At 47.5% G+C, this 20643-nt stretch overlaps 4 protein-coding genes and 1 non-coding gene across 5 annotated transcripts; 1 reads left to right on the top strand and 4 right to left on the bottom strand.

The window, feature by feature from the left end:
* Nucleotides 1–846: 846 nt before the first annotated feature.
* Nucleotides 847–926, bottom strand: E1B28_005342. Its single transcript has one exon. It is a non-coding gene; the product is annotated as a tRNA-Gly (tRNA).
* A 1785-nt stretch (nt 927–2711) lies between these two features.
* Nucleotides 2712–5795, bottom strand: E1B28_005341 (uncharacterized protein; the record flags this gene model as incomplete). Its single annotated transcript, XM_043149896.1, has 3 exons — nt 5269–5795; nt 5088–5219; nt 2712–5012 (listed from the first exon to the last, which is right to left on the bottom strand). The coding sequence occupies exons 1-3, from the start codon at nt 5416–5418 to the stop codon at nt 2712–2714; spliced, it is 2583 nt and encodes an 860-aa protein (XP_043010980.1). The 5' UTR covers nt 5419–5795.
* A 1415-nt stretch (nt 5796–7210) lies between these two features.
* E1B28_005340 (uncharacterized protein) lies at nt 7211–8373 on the bottom strand. Its single transcript, XM_043149895.1, has 6 exons — nt 8187–8373; nt 7945–8133; nt 7833–7860; nt 7672–7781; nt 7497–7612; nt 7211–7432 (listed from the first exon to the last, which is right to left on the bottom strand). The coding sequence occupies exons 1-6, from the start codon at nt 8316–8318 to the stop codon at nt 7378–7380; spliced, it is 630 nt and encodes a 209-aa protein (XP_043010979.1). The 5' UTR covers nt 8319–8373; the 3' UTR covers nt 7211–7377.
* Nucleotides 8374–10356: 1983 nt separating this feature from the next.
* On the top strand, nt 10357–10735 carry E1B28_005339 (uncharacterized protein; the record flags this gene model as incomplete). Its single annotated transcript, XM_043149894.1, has 2 exons — nt 10357–10402; nt 10479–10735. The coding sequence occupies 2 exons, from the start codon at nt 10357–10359 to the stop codon at nt 10733–10735; spliced, it is 303 nt and encodes a 100-aa protein (XP_043010978.1).
* Nucleotides 10736–15324: 4589 nt separating this feature from the next.
* Nucleotides 15325–16095, bottom strand: E1B28_005338 (uncharacterized protein; the record flags this gene model as incomplete). Its single annotated transcript, XM_043149893.1, has 3 exons — nt 15325–15383; nt 15434–15958; nt 16035–16095. The coding sequence occupies 3 exons, from the start codon at nt 16093–16095 to the stop codon at nt 15325–15327; spliced, it is 645 nt and encodes a 214-aa protein (XP_043010977.1).
* Nucleotides 16096–20643: the final 4548 nt, after the last annotated feature.

The following is a 20643-nucleotide window of genomic DNA, read 5'->3' as shown; positions in this document are numbered from 1 at the left end:
AGCCAAGTCCTCTTTGGCATTTGCCGTCCTATAACCTTCAATTTCATTGGTCTACCAAACCATGGAATGCCAATCCGGCAGTCGTATGCGCTATAACAGACGATGCAGGGGCGGATGATTTAGTTTTAGCGGGTTCGGAGACGGAGAAGATTACTTTCCAGATCTGCGTAAGTTCCTTGTGTTGATTCGGTTTGAGATTGTTAGGCGTTAGGCACCAGTTTCACGCATCATCTGTTTCTTTGTTTTCCTTTCTTCCGTCGGTAGTGGCCCGGATATGAACACATCGAGTGAATTAGAAGTATTGACGTTATGACGCCCCACGGACCTGTGACTCGATCCCAGCTGGCGGTAATCGTTTCTCAGAATTTTGCGAGATTTATCGAGGTGTGTTCTGCTTTTTCTTCGAGTCTCCATCCAGTAGAACCGCAGTGGCCGACCGAGAATTATGATTACAGAAAACTCAGTACGAAGCCACAACCGATATGAAGCGGCATCTGGGGCGTGGTGGTGTCCGATATGAACATATTCGATGTATGACGTCTTCGAGTGTGTAACAGGCGGAAGTTGTGGTTGATTTTCGGTAGGGTTGGACTGTGAGCCTTGATGAGAGCGAAGCCCCTTGACATTCATGCATGCAACGAGAACGAGTTGGCTCAGATAAAGCGGTTTGGGGATAATTTTGATTTATTAGTGTAAATCGACGTGTAATTAATGTTTCTCATGGCGAAGACACAAATCCGTTTTATTATGATTATTAGGTTTCACTTATACTTACCATTTCAGATAGTCGATAGCTCTCAAAAATGTACCCTTTGCCCCTTTGCAAAGATGTTGAGCTTCCATGACTACACCGTTCGGGAATCGAACCCGAGCCGCTTGCTGTTTAGGATGGAAGGCAAGCATGATAACCACTTCACCAACGGTGTATGCTTGACAGAAGAATGCCATACGTTCCTAACCGAAATATATACCACAATCGATATAGTAAACACGACCAAATAATCGTCTTTGTCACCGTCCGGCGTCACTTCCCTTAAGCCTTTCTACTCTTGGCTCTAAATCCATGAATTCTTGAACAGTGGAGCGGGGCAGCGGGCTGGCTATCGCTATGCCAGAGGCAAAGTGCAAGATGATGATGATCTACGCTACGGACAGCCGAGAACACTATCAACCAAGGTCAGGTGACTACTTGAGGGCGGGCCTAAGGCCATATCCCCCTACTACAACAGATACCGACCTTTTTACCTACCTCTTTTCCCGTCTGACCGCTCCCTCTCCCAACCGTAGTGGCTAGCTGTCAACCCATCGAACTTCAATCGCAGCGGAGACAATATAAGGAAGTAATGGGCTTTTATTACTGGTGTGTTTCCCAAATCGTTTTTATTTCTCAAGCTAATCCGTTATCAATATATATCGTTCGGGGGTTCTAGCTTCAAAATTTACCCTTCACTGCAGCGCCATCAATCATACTTGGTTTCTTCGACAATCCGTCCGTTGCACCCCCAAGCTGGAAGATCGAGTCAGAAACGTGCGTGTTCAGAGGTACGTTGCTTTTCTGTTTTCTAGCATTCTCTTTTGAATTTCCTTCGTTCTTCAATACTTTAGAACTTGGAACGACAAAGACACGCCTCTCCAACTTCATAGGAATTAACAAACCCAGGTGAAAGAACGAAGGAAATCAGCTCCCCGCCTCCTCCGTTGCGCCATATTCGACGACTTACGCACTCCAGATGAACGTGCTACCACCTCCTCCAACATTGTCCGTACATTGTCGACAAGCGCGAGGAAGCTGTTCACCGGACATACCATGTTTGTAGTTATGCTAGTAATCGTGTCTCCAACAACCTCACACAACGACACTACTCGTATCCATTTGGACGTCGTATTTCCCTTTCCAACCCCGCTCCTTTCTGATGGTGTATCCATTCATGCATCGGATGAATTTAAAATCCTCACGGGTTCCACCTACCCTCCATGGCGATGGACTTTGAGCGCTCTTTGTTCAACTTCATTTTGAAAAGGTGACCACACGTTTCGTGCTACACGTGTTCTCTCTGGTTGTCGAAGGATAGGTTCAGGCGCCTGTCGGTGTGGCGTTTAGTTTGGGGTTTGGGAGGATTGCGGACAGTTCTGAAGGGACTTCGAGAAGGGCAGGGTTGCCTCAAGTCGCCATGGATTGCGCTCACGATATCGTTTTCTTCACAACGTATGTCGTGTTGAGCGGTGATGCTCGACTGCAGAATACTCGCAATTCCATACCAGAAAACGGAAGAATCATGAATAACTACAGAATCCACAACCATCGGCTGCTAGTCACCTCGCTATCGCTTTCTTGGATCCCCTCCTATTAACTTAACTGCAACCTCTCGTTGTCGGGCAACATTTTTCAGCGTCGGCCTCTGAGTCGTACCCGTACGATATGTGGGAGGTTCTTCGTCGTTTCTCAGGTGCCTCGTTCTGCCTATTAAAATACAATGATCTGAACCGTCTGACCGGTGATGGACGACGCCTATGCGAATATCCGCTCCTGGACCACCGAAGAAGCTGAGTTTTCTCTGGTTGTTGCGGAAGGCTATTAGTTTGGGATATCGGGAATAATCGGTCCTGTCGGGGTCATCGGGGATTTCTTCCTCATGAGGCTAAGCGCTTCATCATCCACCCACCATCGTTTCAAAAGTCTTAATACATCTCCATTCTGATAGCTCGTTTTACTAAACGTTGTTCTCCGCACCTTGCCCCCAAATAGCTCCCGGATATCCTTCTCCTGAATTACGTTCTAGTCTGTCATCACTGGAAGATGCCGGTCCGTCGTCTTCCTCTATGCTAACCTTCAGTCGGCCGAGCTCATACCTTTCACCTCCTGTTCCTTCCTCTCCTTTTTCAATCTTATCGCTTCTCTGGTTGCCAGGTTTGTAACTGATGACTGTGCCATCCCCGTTGCACTCCGGGATTGATCTGAAATAATTGGGCGGTAATCCTTGGAGAACTCGTACGCACTCCAGTGCAATCACCCAGCGGTCAACGGTACTCTTCCAACAATCATGAAGGAAATCAGGATCTTGAATGAGCTTCTCGTTCACGAAAGTGAGAAATTCGAGGGGTTGTCGCGACTTCATAGATCTGGTAAAGATAGACGAGGGTAAAGGCGGAAGTTGGGAAGGTTCTTCGATCGACGAAATTGGGATGGGAGCTTTCGTGTTTCGTTCGGGGCCTACGTTATGTATGTGATTGGACAATATGCTGACTAGGTTTTCCTTTTGCGAGTTGTATGCCTTATCCCAGAGTTGCTTGTACGATTCCAACACGGGCCAAAGCGTGTCTAATTCAGATGTCGATGGATCATCCAAGAGCCTCTGGAATTTTCTTGATAGTAGTGGAAAGTAACCCGGAATTGGCTTGAATTGCAGAATCGGCAAGTGGTGAAGGCGACGCACGTGGGTCAATACGTCTATCCAGCTTTCCAGGTAGGCAGAAGTCGTTTCGAGAAATTCTGCTTTACATAGTTCGTCGTTTACCGAGGTGAAGAAGTTGAGACCATAGCTGGATGCCAGATGAGTGGATCTCACGTCGAGTTCTGATTCGGACCCGAGAAATCGGAGGATAGAGCGAGAGAGCCTCTCTGTCAGCCATACTTGGATTCCAATGTCCAGTTCGTGCCAATGCTCCTTGTAGAAATCCAAAATTGTTCCACACCAATCCATCCGGGATGGGCGCCGCAACAACTCCTGAGGGCGGAAAAATACCTTCACGAATTGGCTATTTTTAGGCACTTTGAGTATACGAATCCAGAGGTCCTCTGCTGCCTTCTTCAACCCGGAACCATTCGAATCCCAAATTTCCCAAGCACCGTCAAAGATTATCAAACAGTGTTGGAAGCATAACAATCGTGAAACTATAACTGAATGGTCGAATGGTGATTGATCATCGAATAGACCTGAATTTTCGTTGTGGCTTGGGGAAGACTCCAGTGCAGAGTGGACGTCAAACACATGCCACATAGCTTTTTTGTATGGTGAATCCCAGCGATCGAAAATAGCGGGCATGACTAAATGTGGGTCGAGCTCTGCCAGCACATTCTTTAGGTGAGGAACCATGGATGGAGTATCTCGGGTTTCCTGGACAAGCCATCGAAAGCCCTTTAATTGGTATAGATCAGGACACCCTTTGACATTTGAGAAACGCTGGATGGCATTGACATCGAGTGAAGACCAACAGGAAGCCTGTAAAACGTTCTTGCTGATGAGGTGATCTAGGTTTTTGAAATCGTGGTCCCAATCAGGATACCAGTTCTGACTGAACTTGACAAGAAAGGGGTGGATGAGCCATCTAAAGCCTGGAAGATAATATATGGCCGAAAGTAGGCGGAATGAAAGCCATGATTGAGGGGATTTGTATGGACATACGAAGTCGATTAGCGGCAAGTGAGCAATGAGCATTGGGTAAAGGTCAGATGCAAAGTAGGGATGTGTTCGGAGGGTTTGGTGAATTGTGCTCAGGCCGGGGATTATAGTTGTGGTGAGGTAAAACAAAATAGCAAGCCCGATGACTACTAGACAAATGAAAAATGGGAAATGATGTCGAGACCACAACAACTCCAATAGTCCGGCAAGGAAGAGGAATAGAGCGACTTCGAGTAGGATTGGAAGAGATGCGAGAATTTTGGGAACGTGCCACCGTTCGAAACTCTGGAAACGGAGCCAACGGAGCGCCAACGCCTGACCCGGAGTCTTTGTGTTTGTTTTTCGTTGATATTCACGAACCCACTGTTTACAGAGGAGTCCGAACAGAGCATCCACGAGCGCAAGCGTGAGGCTAAGGAACCAAAATGTATTGATTCGCACAGTCGAGGACGTGGGAGCGAACGGCGTGGATGAAGGTGACATCTGACCGGGGTTGCTCATTTGTTGTGCGATCTGTGTGAGGAGCGCGACGCTCTTATCGACAGTATCTTCTTGTAGCCATTGATAAGATTCTACTGTGAAGGCCGTCACGACTGCTGAGAATAAACCGGCCTAGTGTCCGAAAAACGATACAATTGAACGAGGTAAGTAAACTAACCCCAACTTATACAGCATTTAACGACTCACGAAAACCAAAAGAGTATCGATATCTTCCTTATATCCCTTCACCAAGTCATCATCGAGTGCATCCACCGTCTTCATGATCACGTCCCACGATTCACGGAGGGTAGGCTTCTCAATATTCATGGCACGAGTCTCCTGCCAGTAAGCTGAATGATTAATTAATGAAGTATGAAGAAGGGCTTACCTGTCGATCTTCACTTGAAGCCGTGGTTTCGCGAAAAGTAGCAGACACCGAAATCATTCTGTGAGGCGTAGTTGGGAAGAGACCACGAAGGCAAGGCGTGGCCTCACGAGCCTCCGAATGTCTATGAATAAACTGACTGGGTTTGACCATGAGGTGTAATCTCACGGGTACATATATGAACGTAACTTTGACTGTTCGACAGCTTTGAGATTTTTGATCGGATAATTGATATTGGCTAGGACCTTGATTGGTGCACAGTCGTTAGTCTCGAGCCAGACCTTCTAGTAGAGTGGCAGTGTAGTTTCCTTTTATGGTGAATTAAGCTTATTTATCTGTTGTTTGTATTATCTGCCAGGACGCACACTCTAGAAGGTCTGGTGCAATTTAGGCAGGCGACCCTCCCTCGGTGACATTCGTCACAACCTCCCATCCGCCAATGCTCTTGGTTTGCACTTAGTCGTACCTTTTGTCAGTTCTGAATGCCCGGGAATGCTGTCATAATGACCAACTACTTATAGATGTTTCAGCTGGACACAGTCTTTGCATGGAAGGCTGAAGAAAATGTGCCGAATGTCATCGAGGGAGGGTCGCCCGCCTAAATTGCACCAGACCTTCTAGAGTGTGCGTCCTGGCAGATAATACAAACAACAGATAAATAAGCTTAATTCACCATAAAAGGAAACTACACTGCCACTCTACTAGAAGGTCTGGCTCGAGACTACACAGTCGTTACCTAACAGCACGATGGCATGTAACTGCTAGGGTTACTCTTAGTTGGTGAGAATTAATGGCCACGCACTGGTCGAATCACGAATCCGTTCATCAATACGTCTACATCACCTCTCGTGAACATGACTGAGACTAGCACACAGCGTTCCTCCACACTTTCATCTACCGGAGGTCATCAAGCCTCATGAGAACAGATTATCTGGATGAACATAAGGACACGTCACTGGTCAAGGATTAAAAAGAAAGCTGAAAAGCACCGATCCAGTTGCCTTGAAGAAGGCTGCATGAACAGCACAGGCTAGTATAGCTCTGGGGATAGTAAAGTGGTGTATATATTGGAAATCAGTGCTCGGAGACGTTGGACGATGGAGGCAGACTGCATGGAGGCGTAGTCTGGTACCGAGGGAGGGGGGTCATAGGGGAACCCCCCATTATCAAAAGATTTCGAGGTCCGACAAGCTGCCGGAGACGGCTCTTAGGTAAGGTCACGAGGTCCTAGTGTAGATACTTGCGTTCCATGACGACAATCCTATTCTATTGATTACTCTGGATCCCTCACTGTCAAGACAGCATCGAGACTCGACTCGCTCATGTCCAAATCTGCTAAGCTCGGTATCGATAGCGCTGACGGTCGAGAATATTTGACCTGTTGAGGAACCATCAGTAAGTTATTTCATTCCGCCGATGGCGAGCTCGGAGCAAAAAGTGTACGTGAGTTTCACATCAATTTATTTTCTTTTCAAGTTTCTACCTCTAATCCCAATTTCTACATTCCTCTCCATAATACCAGTATGTATACACAGTATCATTGAAGCATTGGAATGTAGTCTCTTTTAATGTAGCTTCTTCGAAATCCTACACTTCACGTTGTGTGAAAGCAACGTGATCGGCCGCAGTCTGACACAAATGTTCTGATTCATCCGCCGCTAAGGGCAACCTGTCGGACTTCGAATTTTTTGATAAGAGGGGGTTCCCTATTGACCCCCCTCCCTCGGGCCCAGGCTCTATACAAGGAAGAACGACTATCTTCTTCCGTAACGAGCCGGGCTTGCCAGGCTAATGGAGGCGAGGAGCCGCCTTCTCTATCACGTGCATATCGATAATGAGCAATCTAATCTAATCTGATCCAATATCACCGACAGCACTTCCTGGGACACACGGATTGATCACTGGAAAGTCAAGGCTACGCCTTCCCTATCAAAGTGATATTCCGTCTAGATTTACCCCGAGAACAGCTCCAGGAAGATACAATAACTAAGGCTGTCACCAGTGAAGGAGGATGGTGAAGAATTTGAGTTGAATGGACTCTTATTGTACAACATAACGAATTTGATTATCCCACCAGTGGGATCGACCCGTCTTTGTCCTTTCTTACACCATTTAGACCTTTGAAGCGACGAACTTGGCGGCGTCACGCGTGTCTCTTCCGTACGTCCTAACACATTGATGGAGTAAGTATTCATGAAGAAACGAAAACAGAAAAGCTCATTCGAACGTACAGATGAGGAGCTAGAACCAGATTCCCACCAGCACATATGTTATCCCCGAAATGACAGATGACTTTAGTTTGATCTGCTGAGACTCCTGTGACTGGTTGTCCGTTCAGTGGGTCGCCCTATGGTGAAAAATGGGTTAGTAAACAGCGAAAGGAGCAGGAACCTGAAGGAAACGTACGAAAGCGAGGGCAGCAGCGACGCGGGATTGAACATCAGGTGAAAGTTGTTGCGCAGAGTTGTGGACGAGTTGAGCGCCTTGGCTGTATCCGACAGTGACGAGAGCGGCCTGTGAGTAGAGAATTAGGGGGCAACCGGTATACAGAATTAAGGAGCTTTCATTTGGACACGCATTGGCAGCGTTGGTTAACTGGAATGAAAATGGAAGAAACCACCCCACCCATGCGATTAGCTATGCGCAAAGGAGATAGAACCAAACGGACGGTACACGTACATCTTTTGCCATAGTTCTAGATCCTTCAGGTGAACCACCTTGTAAGAATCCAGGAATATCAGCAGGGTAGTCGACTCCCATGAAGGACATAGATTTTTGACCCAAGGCGGACTTGAGAGCCGCTTTCAAGGGTGGACCGACGACGGTACCGATTGGTGCGGGTTCGGTGGTTCCTCGCGCGAAGAAAACCTGTTGGAAACGTAGCCTGAATTGAGACAGGGAAACGAAATAATTCAACGTACCATCACATCAGCACATTGAGCTCCGCCGGTTTGTCGAGATATTACCATGCTTGTAGGAGCCGAGGATGTAGGAGAGAAGAGGAATGTGGAGGCGAAAAGGAGGGATGTGGCAGCATGGAACATGGTCAACATGTCGTTGCGCGACGTCAAAAAGAGTCGAAAAAAGGTAAAAAGAAAGATTGCGTCGAGAGAAGGGAAGAAGATTGTCTACCCTCCTCATTCATTATAAAAAGCCAAATCAAACGATTGATCGCTACCTCGTACCGTTTCCCTCCCCACACCATAAGAATGTTCCGGGAGTACTTAGTAGTCAGGAGACGATCGGTATCCCAGAGACGGGGAAGTCGGAACATGTGGTGCGACGTGGACTTACTAGTGGATATATAAATTATAGCAGAGCGTCCCTTAGAACGTGTTATTCCCAGTTTCTCCAAGGATATTAAGAGGGCTCCGTGTCGCAGTGTGGAAGTAAGGACAAGTCGAGCTAGATAGCATTCCCTCCCTTTCTCGGATAACCTCCCGAGTTACCGTCGCGATAACATTAATATCAACCTACAGCACGGGTGTTGTAGTGGTTATAACGACCGCAAATCAAAAATGGGCCGTACCCCCTGGACTTCACTTTGACTCCGATAGGTACAATGGGTCAGTCGGGGTAATAGTTGAAAGCGTGTATTGAGATTTTCCAACCACTGGTTACTGTAAATCGTTGATAGGGTTAGCATTCCGTGATTTGAGCGAGACCGGGATTGCGGGCCTATGCATCCGGACTAAATAACATGTATGGCTGGCACTGGGCTGAATAGCGAGTTGCGGGGGCGAAGAGGAAGCAGTGAGTGTATGGTTTGAGCCTGCTTGATCGTATTGTCGTAACCTGTTCAATAGAAAAAAAATTCTGAGCGGGAGAACGCACTTTAAGTTTCGTACTGGAGTCCTTGGTAAACTTGGCGAGGTACTGAGAAACCTTAACGCCAAGGTAGTCGAGACCAACAGAGAACACCGTAACGTCACATGTGACTCTCAGCTGATGCACTGCCTCCAAACCTCCCACGCGCTCTCAGCCAATTCCCATCGTCACCCTGGACTGTCCTTTGTTGGTTTGCCTCAGTCAGCCCTCAGCGCTTCAGCCCTCAGGCCTCATCCTTTGCTAAACAAGCAAGAAGATATTTGTCAAAATCCGAGAGGTGAGATTCAACACTGTCATCAATGGATCCTTACTAAGGTCTTTCTTTCCGTTCAGCTACATCCCATCATGTTAGAATTTGGTTAGAATCGCCGACATCGAGAATGCAAGGTGTAGCCTGTAACAAGGGGCTGAGTAGTAGTGCCAGCGAAATGCGAGAGGTTCTTCAAACCTTACCCGACTCCAATCTTGTAAGCCACTTTTGTGTTTTTCTAGGTCGGTTCGAACTAACGTTTTGGTTTACCTTTCATGGGAATAGGAGCGCCGTCACCTTCTTACGATACATGAACGTAAGCCTCCGCACTGGCCGATATCGCCACTGAAGGCTACTAGATGGCAGAAAGGGTGGGACGAAAGAGGACACGGCTTAGTACACGTTAGTTTCCCTTTTCCCCCATTTTTTCCTTTCCCATTCATTCTAGTCTGATTGTGGCTCTTCTGGGCTATCTAGTGGCACCCTCTGGAGAAAAACAGGGATTGCAGCCTTTTCAGACAAACTCGTACCGGTCGGGAAACCTTAGCCAGTCTATATCTCACTGACTACTACGTATCGATGCTCCCAATGGACTATTTCCCGGCGTAATGAGGTTCCTACTTTCCAGCTTTGGTCTGGCAGCATCTCGTTGATCTTCTCCATCTTTCAGTTTCAAACTGACAACACGCCGATGTACCACTTGGCACTACCTTCCCCTCGCTAAACACACGCTTTCACGACTCGATCAGTGTGGGCCATCTTCCACCCGCTTCATCATGATCAGTATCTGTCCATCATACGCTCGGAACTCAGGGAACCAAGCCGCATGCAAAGGTCTACACCGGTTCTCGGTCAGCCAATAGGCCGGCCTGGAAAATGTTGCCAGCTCATCGGTATAGTATGCGAAGTTTGTCCTTTCGTCATATTCCAACTGACATTTCGGAAGAAAGCTTCCATGGCACTAGGCTTCCCTGGTACCCAATTCATGCCGTCGAGAGGGCTGTCATTCAGTCATGAGGCAAGATTACTTATATGGAGTTGCCGCAGACGTCGAGACAAGTTGAGTTGTTTCTTTCTCCTCCTTTCGTCCAGACCCTCTCGTTTCTTTGAGATTTCTAACTCTCGATTTCGCTAGGCTCAACTTTGTTCGCTCAGTCACTTTCCCCAACGACCTTTAGTCGCTCGAAGGCTGTACCTCCAAACCGGCTCGCGAAGAAAAACCCACTGCTCCCTCGCTATCATCCGGCAGTTACATCTGTCGGAAATCAATACATTTCGCACTTGACATCCACACCGATCAGAGAGGTTTATACACCATCCCGCACCGAACAACAGGCCTTTCCATTACTGTTTGCAAAGCTCGAGAGGCTTTCGACGGCTACGGGGCGGTAACACGCAGGGGAACTTCCTCGTCATCCGCCACGGCCCAGGGACCACGCAAAGGCGTCTCCACTTACTGCCTTGTACTGCTACGTGTTCGGACGAGCTGCTCAACGTCTTTTGTCCCTGCTTTATCAACATATTGGCACCATGGCATTGCTCCTCCCACCGTTCCGCCGATATACCTTCCAGAATACCCACTATCCTGCATTGTCGAAACCTTAGCTCCATAGATTTGTGTTCAGTATTGCTTGCCGTCATCTAATCTTCCACTGGATCCGTTCCCGTCGTTCCAATTTGATGGTTACAATGGAGTAGTCGACCTTGGCGTCACCTCCTACGCCTACACATTTGAGTGCTTTCGATGTCTCCATGCCGATGCGGCGGCAACAGACTACCCTTCCCTACTTATCGTTGTGGCACAGCTGGTCCACTTCTCATATTGTCGCCTTCTCGCAGTCAATACTTCTTTGGTAGCCCCAGGTTCGAACTCCGCTCCCCTAGTCCACATTCGGATGTCCCTGGTGACCGTCGCCTCGGATCCCTGTTGGCGGGTACCACACACACTTCAACCTTTTACCGGGCTTGGGTGGTACATGGGCCAAACATGGGCAATACATGGGCACAGGATAAGGTATGGATCGCGGTAGTCTTCGACGTTGATAACCCAAGGTATGTTGACCCTTTACTTGGTATTTTCATTTCTAATGGCAGCCTCTACAACCTTGCTCTAGGCATACCTTGGCGCATTCACAAGTACTCAATGAACCGTGATCCTAGTATCAACGTATGGAATATGGAACGTCAAACCTTTTGAAGCCTCACCCGCCTCCCCGCCACCTACCCTTGTCATATTCAGCGTATACGCATGACGTTTCAGCCTTTCATCGCCCCACTTTCAATCCTCTCTCCCTCCAGACGTGCTTCTCCCTCCTAGTATGTATGGAGGTTTTCGGAATGGGAAAGCTGTCGGTGTATCGGACGCCATTTCTGTACTGCCTACTATGATGGGCGCTCTAGGTCTCAGAAGGGTTATGTGGGTCGCCAGAAGTACCCACATACATCTCCGTTATGCCTCATTCAGTTCCTACGCCTGATTCGGCCTAGTGTGACTGTTCGACGTTGGCGTACGGCCCGAAGGAGGAAGGCCTCCAGTTACTATGTGGATGGTGGAAAGAGCTTTTTGGTGGGGATCGTTTCGGCGCTGACGACGGCATGAATGTCAATGACACATTCAGTCGTACTGGTGCTCGCCAAGCTTCGAGCATTAACTGATATCGTCAAAGATTAAGGTATGTTGCAGGTCGTGAAACCCGTGTTCAATGTTGGAGTTGACGTTTCGATTCATCTTCCATATCAGTGTATCCCACAGTTCGGCATGCTGGAGCCAACTAGTTGTGGCGAGTCTTCAGTCGAGATAGTTGTACTTCATCTTTTGGAGCGAGACGGGGTGAGCTCTTTGTTTTCCTTACTATCTCTCGTCGAGTTCTGCCCACACAGCACCGTTTTTTACTCTTTTGTTTCCTCTTCTTGTCCTTCATCTAACTAAAGCTCTTCAGGTTCTCTCTATATGTCTGAATAGGCGTGGGCGATGGCAGGATTTCAACCCTTCCAATAGTGGTAGTTCAATAAAAGTTCAAGAGGCCAATCGAAGTCATGACGGTTTCATCCACCGACATCAACATTAATTCCGTCTATCTCGACTAGGAAGCTCAGTCCCAATCAACCGACTTTATGTACAACCTCCGCTCGCAGTCGGATCATCTCCATCTACGAAATTGGCGTTCGACGGATGGATGGCATTGACAGTATCCACTCCTTCTGCGATGGCATTCGCCTTCATTAGGAATCGGTCCACTCCGACAGGGACGGCGACCTCCATCATACATTATCACACTTACAGGACGCTCTTGAACGTTTTTGTAAAGATTGCGTTATGAAGATGTGGGCACCATTGCTCCCATTCCCCCTGATGTCGCTCTCGGTATAACGGCCTTGGAGGTGTTATCGGTCACTTTCTATTCCTGATTCATGGCAACTTGGGTCCACCTGTGGGTGGAAGTGGGTTTGGTATGATGATGGCCTTCTACCGGCTTAACGGTTCATGACACATCGAGGCAGGATGAACTTTGACGTCGATACGGTAAGTACGTACCCTTTAGCTTCTTTTTCTCGTTCTCATGTCATCACGAACTATCTGCTTCAGTAGACCTTGGTCCATTTCAAGCTCTGGAATCGACTTCGGGATGAATATGGGATATGTGCGACGTCAAATTTCGAGATTCACCCGTAACCGTCACCCTTCATACTCAGTGTATAACGCTCCACCGTCCCATTGCCCCACCCGCGATCCTACTATAGTTCTCGTGAATTCATTCCTTCTATACGTGCGGTGGCCGTTTGATGGAGGCTATTGGGAGCTTTTTGTGCTAGTATTTCGGACCCAATGGATTTGTCGACCACCCGAACACCTTGTCCCCTCCACGCAGACATCGATCACACCTTGTGTACCGATGTTGGTTGTTCGGTTCAATATCCTCGCCAGTCTACGCTGTATCCTCGCGATAAGAGCTCGAACATCCCGATTCCCGATTCACGGATGGACTTCAGCTACGGACCGGAGATCCTGAACCGATTGCTACGTGTGTTATCTGCCAGATCTTTGTGATGTAGAGGGATCCTTGGCATGCACAGGAAGACGGGTTTTCAATTTTTTTGCTTCCCGTCTCCGTTGCGAAAATCTCGGCGATCTTATACACGAAGAGCGGTACCAAGGGATACTTGGTCACCGATACTTTGTTATATCTTCTACCACCGCCGTGCGCACGGTTACGCGAGGTCACTTTCTTCCCAAACCGCTGGGTGGCTCGAAATCTGGATTCAGCAAGGGGTTGAAAAACATGTGTGTTTACGGTTTCCACGATACAATACATCCTTATCGACTCACGTCTGATTGACGCGGGAATGGCTTATCTCGGAGACAGTATGGCTTTGATACACTGTTCGATTCGAATGTAGGGCCCGATGCTTTCTATGCTCCATAGTTCATATCTATCCTGTCCTCGACTGGCGTTACGTTCTTCATGAAATGATGGAATTAATTTTCTTGCGGCCCTCGTGGCGTTATCCTGGCAACCGCTGCCGTTGTATCTGCAAACCCTACTCGGACTTAAATCATTGAACGGTTGCACAAGTAGTTTCTACAATGTTTATGAAATGAAGTGGATCTAGGTTTACAGTTGCTCCAGTCAATACGTCATTGGACTTCGTCTCCTTGTAGTACAGTACATACTATGTACATCCAGTTCGGTCCGGCCCTTTTGCGTCTCAAGTACGATCCTGCTATACGCTTCTTTCAGCTTTTTTTTTTGTCAAATTGTGTCTGCATCTTCCTTCAGATTCCTCGATTAACGGACAAACGCTGGCATGTTCCCGCTCTTTCGTATTTCAAGAGGGCGCGTTCGGTATTCACGTCTGAAGAAACCACTGATACCGGCGATACTCCAAACAAATTTCTGTGATAACTTATCGAGTTGGCGTAAAAGGCAGCCAATCAATCTTTCCACGTTCGTTGCTGCAAGGTCGTGTACGGGTTTGTCGGTCGCTGGATGTATTTATGGGAAGGTAAATCTGATATCAGACGGGATAGTGAATACCCTCGGAATATACGATAACTCCTTGCTTACTTTCGCGCTCGAGGTCTCCTCGAATCACCTACACCGGTACATGGCACTTAATCAATCTTCGGGGTGCTGCATTTCCTTCTCAATTCAGCGGGGGAAGCGATTTTTCTGATTGACCTTGTGGATATTATCTTCTCGCCAGCAGATTTTGACAATATTTTGTTCTGGCGTGCGATGGCTACACGTGTTTCGGAAACTTTTACCTCATACGCCCTTGTCTAAAGTTCTGTTTCGTCATAGTGATGATCAACGACTTGGAATTTATAGGATCCGGACCTTCCTTAGAAACTCTTGGCTCAGGCTGCGGTGCGGTGGAGCTCATTTCACGGCAGGTTCACGATTCACGGATCTTTGATTTCCCCTTTTTCAGCACATGAGAGAAGTGTCTTTGAAACCGTGAAGCTTGATATTTATCGTAAGACGGTTCAGGGGAAGTATATCCCGTTTTTACCACTCGACAGGTCGATGAGATGTTGTCGAAATTTTCATCCGACTCCAGGACCACGGTGATTGGAAATTCTGGCCCTCAGTGTGGCGTATGGACTTGCCTTGGAATGGCTCCTATCGACAGGCCCACACATATAGAACGTCTCTGTTGACCGGTAACGAATCTCAGTTTGTATTCCATTTCCACGATCATAAAGAAGCTCACCTGGACTGGGTGAAAACGCCGTCAGGCCACGGATCACCTTCAAAGGACTTGCGGAGAGCACGCCAAGAGTTCACACTGGTAGGCCCGAATCTAGATCCAACCTCACGGACCATCAAAGAAACAAAATAGTGGCTAAAGCCCTCAATTGGAACACTTTTCCCTAGATCTACGGATTAGGTCCGAATTTACAAAAGAAATAAATAAATCAAGTTTTACATGTATGTCTACCAAACGAGTCATTCCTGGAAAAATCTCTACCACAAGTCCTACACTTCAATCTCCCCCATCCCAAATGAAGACGTACATGCCTGAATACAGAGCTCCACTTCAAAGATTTATTGCAATCTTTCCAACGACAGAACCCCTTGCAATCACCGTCTCCAGTGAAGTGAGCGTTTGAGCGCTCAAAATGACGTCTGATGTGATTGGCAAACTCGAGTTCGGTGAACTTCTCACCACAGTCGACCAAAGTTCCTGGTTTACGTCCAGGAACTTGCCAACAACAATAGACTGCACTATCCCAGGAATGAGAGGAGGGTGGGGTGGGTTCGCTGGGATTTATATGGATCTGTGCGGGTGTCGAAGGCAGTTGGGTGGATTGATGATAGGAACCGGCGTGTCGGGAGTGAGAATCACGAGAGTCTGTCCAGTCGTTTCCTGATGAGACATATCCACGACTTGCAGACCCGGGATATTGGGATGCGAAGTGAGGTGGTCGTCCGGAGTCTATGTTCGCGTACTGATAATTGTTTTGGAGTAGAGTGGGGTCCATGGGCGTGAAGAACTCTGTGTTGGAGGTGGGAAATGCCCAGCCCTGACGCTGGTGTTGAGAAGAGTCGTAGTAGTAGCTCGGCCGACTGGCAACGTTTTGGTCTTCTTGCCAAGGATAGACGTCATGTCCTGTAGTGAATGAAGGTGAAGGGTGTAGTCATTAAGCCAGGAATGTTGTCTTCCACCCAAGATCGTGTTCGCATACCTGTACTAGTACCAGCTAAGTAGTCGGACCCGTAACCATACGCGTCGTAGTTGTACTCCATTGAAAAAAGGGGGAAATTACAGTCCTAGAGATGTCGAATGATACATGGATTCGGGAAGAAGAGTCGATGTTTTGTTTCCGTTCGTTCAAAAGTCTTTTTAAAAGGCTTCTTCAATATGAGGTACATTAATAATTGTTAAGCTGTCACGGGAAAGCCGACCGGGTCCTTCAGTAATCGGCCAAGTCAAAGTTTCCTTTGTCTAGTTACCTTGAACTGTTCAATTAAAGGCTGGCTACCTCCTCCCTCCGAGCTTATCGAAGGGTTCGAGAACTCTTGAAGGTTATCAGCACTGAAAATAAAAAGTCTTGGACGCTTAGCCAGTCTACACGGACCCCTTGGCCTGAATCCGGTTTCATTCTTGGTGCATTACGACTTCGACTTCAATTCACGGAGCCCGTGCACAATCAATTTTACCCGAGGCATGAAGCTTGCCGACTGCCAAGGGATTAAAGCAATTGTGTTCGGGGTTCTTGGGCTTCAAGTTGTTAGGGAGTTAGAGCGGGGATCACAATACGTGTGCTCGACATTTTGAACTCAAGGGGTTGAAAATGTATGGGATCCGAAGAAGGAAGAATATAACCGGAATGTTGGTTGATGAAGGCTATGCACCAATATCGTGATCAATTCAAAAGCTCAACAGCTTTGGAATCCGTTTTTGGAGTAACCGACGTGTGAAAATTGTTCTCGGACGCTTTGTTCTCCTTCCCGTTGAGAACATCTAGTCAAACCGGGTACTAGATTGGGCTGGGCTTAAGGGATCCTGGGAATTTCCCCTTCAGAGTCCTCGCGCTGTTGACGGAAGATGGAAGGGAGGCAGAAGGATACGTGAGCAGGCATTGGTCTTTCACGTTCCTCTGACAACTGGGTCAAAGTACGAAGTCCAAGCTGTCAAATATTCACCCGATCCACACTAGCCTTCTCGGGAGTATGTTATTCAAATCAATGCCTAGGCGCAGAAGATGGAGCCAAGACCATCACGTCAAGAACATCTACCAGTTTATATAGGCCTCTCTATAATAAGAAGGACCCCCGAAAATCGGAAGGGGTTGAAAGGGCCCAGGAATACCTCACGCACCGATGTTCAGTCCCACGGATGAAGGGATGAAGGGTATAATTCGATAATTTCCCGTCCTCCCGCGCTTCCCAGAGTCTAATATTTGAAGCAAAAGACAGAAAAAAAATCTCTGTCTATTGGCGGCCGCCGACCCTAAACTCTAGTGATGAAAAGATTACAAGTCAGTCAACGGTTGTCTTCAGCGAGTCTTCAGTCCAGAACAATTGACACCAATTCATTCAGGAGCAGAGGCGAAGGAGAATTGATGGCGTTTCGTGAAAGGTTGAATCGGAAACACGTTGAGAGGGTAGACAAGACGTATGATGAAGAAAGGAAACCGTTCAGGTAAGTCGCATCCAAGTCGCATCTGACTCACACCATCGGGCCATATGTACCAAAACCTTATGTTTTCGTCAGTTAGATGTTGTATCCAATTGGCAATCATGATGGGTACTCGAGAACCTGCCACTGGATAACATTGGTCGAAACATGCTAGTTACCCGTATTTAAAGCCCTTCAGTAAAACCCCTCCGAGACTCCGTAACATGTCTGGTGGAGGGAAAGATTCAGAACCTCGAGGCTGTCTAAGTCTTTCAAGCCCGATGTAACATCAGAAAATAATTCATTCATCCACGGACGAAGAGCGATGTCTTTGCGGCTAACGTCAAGGGCCTACACAGATTGTAACGAACGCCACCGTCGAAACAGAGAGCTGGCAAACTACCTCGTGCACAGAACGACGATCCGAGGAGTTTTGTTTGCAAAAGAAAGACCGAGAAACGTCAGTCGATTCGTTCTTTGAAGAACTCTGATTCTAAGTGACAAGCAGAGCCCGCCAGAAAAATTGAGATCATAACAGAGTGGAGAGCATTGAAGAAGAAGTAATGATCATGCCTGAATGCGGAAATACGCGCCAAGAGCTGGTGGTCACCCGTCCGCGTCGGAAACGACTGAAACGAGTTGCCTTTTAACTTTAGAAACTCTTACATAAATAATCAAATCAAGTAGGAGCTTCGTGCGTGTACTCACGACTTGATCCGCCTATACTGAATCTGGGTCCTTTCTATTAAAGCGTTGTTGTCCATTAACCCAACAACTCTACGACTCGGAATCACCGTAAATTTGAGGGAGGATGTCTGAATTGGTTTACGACTGATGTCCGAGGTAAATTGTAACACCCGTATCGAACACAATCGATATTCGCCTGCTCGAGGCCCTCATTGATGGTGCTCTTCAGCGCTTCAGCGGTCATCTTATCTTGATTCCTACCGCCCGTGGAGTAATACAACCCCGGTGAAATTGCACCGGTTTAGCGTACACGCTCAGCGGGTAACAGTCTTTCTAGTTGGAAGATCGCACACAGTGGTCGACGCCCGTGCGGTTCCGATACGGAATACAGATGGCAGTTAAATTTTAATCCCCGACCGCCTTCCGAACTGAATCCGACGCTTTACGACTCGCAAAAAGTAGCCTATACTATCATTGTGCCTGAGTTTAAAAGTGGGTAGGTGTTTAAAAATCCACTTTCCCCCTTTCCTCTCGCTTTCCTCGCAGTTCTTGTGGTCTCGGACTTAAGCAGAATACATTCCTAGGCTATTTTACAATAGATCTATGTAGTTGCTAGCTTTCTACTTTAATGTTTTCATCTTGGAAAATGATGATATTTCGGGTGAACTACATAAAATCATGGCCAACAAGGTCATTTCCTGGGCGCAGGACACAGATTTCTTCCCGGTACTAAGTATATCTTTTCCCTATGATAATACAAGCTGAATGCACTATTTTGGAGCGATACCGCCCATGTATAGATGTGGAGGAAAGCATTCAAAACGAGATCGACTGAGGCGTGACAAAACCGCAATCAGTCGGAGTTACAATTCAGTGCCGACCGCTGCCAAACGACGTCCCGTCGCGTGTCCTATCGTACCTGGCCGTGGAGTTGGGTATTCGGCCGCTCTTCGCCAATGTGACATTGCGTGACTGATATTTTCAAACACCTACCTTTTCAGAGCCCTCTCTCCGGCACCTCTCTCCCTCCCTGTCCACTCAATAAAATCACTATAAATTCGGGATTTAGCTATTACAGATAGTACTCAACTGCTGTACCAGAGCCGAGAGGGGAATAATTATAGGAAGTATGAGTCCGATGCCCATCTTTAAAAATTTTTAAACTCAGGCACAATGATAGTATTGCCCTTCCCCCTTCACCACGTACGAGCCTCCAACCTTAAAATCTTACAGTATGGAAACTAAGTACAGCAGAACGACATACACTTGCGCAGCCGAACTTACGTTTATTCATCGATACGGATTATATCGGCGGGGTTTGAATATTGCTGAGCGTTCCGACCCTGCCGCACTTACCGACATCACCTTTGAGCGCTTTCCTTTACCCGTTACCCGGGCGATAAGGCCTTAAGGGGCGATAAGTAAACGGTGAGTAAGTGTAAATGACATCAGACGACATACGGAGTCAAAGCGGGTGATTTGGATCCGTAGGGACGTAGTATTCAATACTATTCCCTGAGAGATTTCCGGATGATTAACTGCTCAAGCCTTCAAGGAATGCACCAAAACCGTAGTGGGGAGATGGTGAGTATGAGTCACTCAGGTACGATTTGAAATGCTCACCGTATCTTGCTTAGATGAGTTATGTATTGTGAAAATTAAACGACAGCTCAACGCATCCCGAGCCGATGTTCCGTAGTCCATAAGAAGCAAATAAGAAGCCAGGCACACATGAGCCGATAAAAGCAGGACAGCCTTGCCGCGTCCGCTATCGCCATCGGCCCATAACGGACATTGATCTCTGAAGCGATGCACGTCAGGAACAGCCAATTCCAAGCGAATCCTCACTACAAGCACACACCCTCTCTCAAGTATGCTCTAATTCATCAACTTCCAAGTCCCACCAGGACGAACGGCGGCGAAAGCGAAAGCGATTTGAATGTCAATGGACTGGGCTGGCAACTGCGAAAAGAACAAATAAATAATGATATTAGGAAAAGGAGGGTAAGTCTTGTCATACACCATACCCACTCTTTCGATTGGATTCCTGATCACTTGGTACCGACACTGTGGAGGGTTATCGATGCCCGGCTTTATCTGCCCACGGAGCCCAACACGATTGAATAATAGGGCAGCCTGGATCAGTGAGCGTACGAATCAACTCTCCATGAGGACCCAAAGAGAAAAAGGCTCAGTGATCCCTGCGCCACACGAGTTTGAACTCGGGCCATATTTGAGGCTCATTCAAGGTGCTTCTGAATTTCTAATTGGTTTCGCTAGTTCCACTGCCACCGACTTTACCAGAAAAACTCCACGCCTCGATGGAATTTAGACCTTTGTTCTAAATGAGTACCTCCTTTCACGCGAGTCCCGCTATCCGATCTAGGAGAGGAGGTGAAGTACGCTTAGCGAATTACTGAGAGGTAACTATGAGTAATGCCGCTGCGATCCAGAGTCGGGGTAGACCATCGATATCACATGATCCA

Source organism: Marasmius oreades, chromosome 3 (assembly GCF_018924745.1).
Source record: "Marasmius oreades isolate 03SP1 chromosome 3, whole genome shotgun sequence".
NCBI lineage: Eukaryota > Fungi > Basidiomycota > Agaricomycetes > Agaricales > Marasmiaceae > Marasmius > Marasmius oreades.
Note: the sequence above shows the minus strand (reverse complement) of the source record. Positions and strands in the feature narration are given on the sequence as shown.

Excerpts from the sequence above, each read along its gene's own strand:
- E1B28_005340 (XM_043149895.1), bottom strand. The coding sequence starts at position 8,318 with ATGTTGACCATGTTCCATGCTGCCACATCCCTCCTTTTCGCCTCCACA. Across the intron at positions 8,134-8,186 it reads CTCAATGTGCTGATGTGATG|GTTTTCTTCGCGCGAGGAAC; the intron begins GTACGTTGAATT and ends CGTTTCCAACAG. Across the intron at positions 7,433-7,496 it reads CTGGTTCTAGCTCCTCATCT|GACGTACGGAAGAGACACGC; the intron begins GTACGTTCGAAT and ends TCAATGTGTTAG.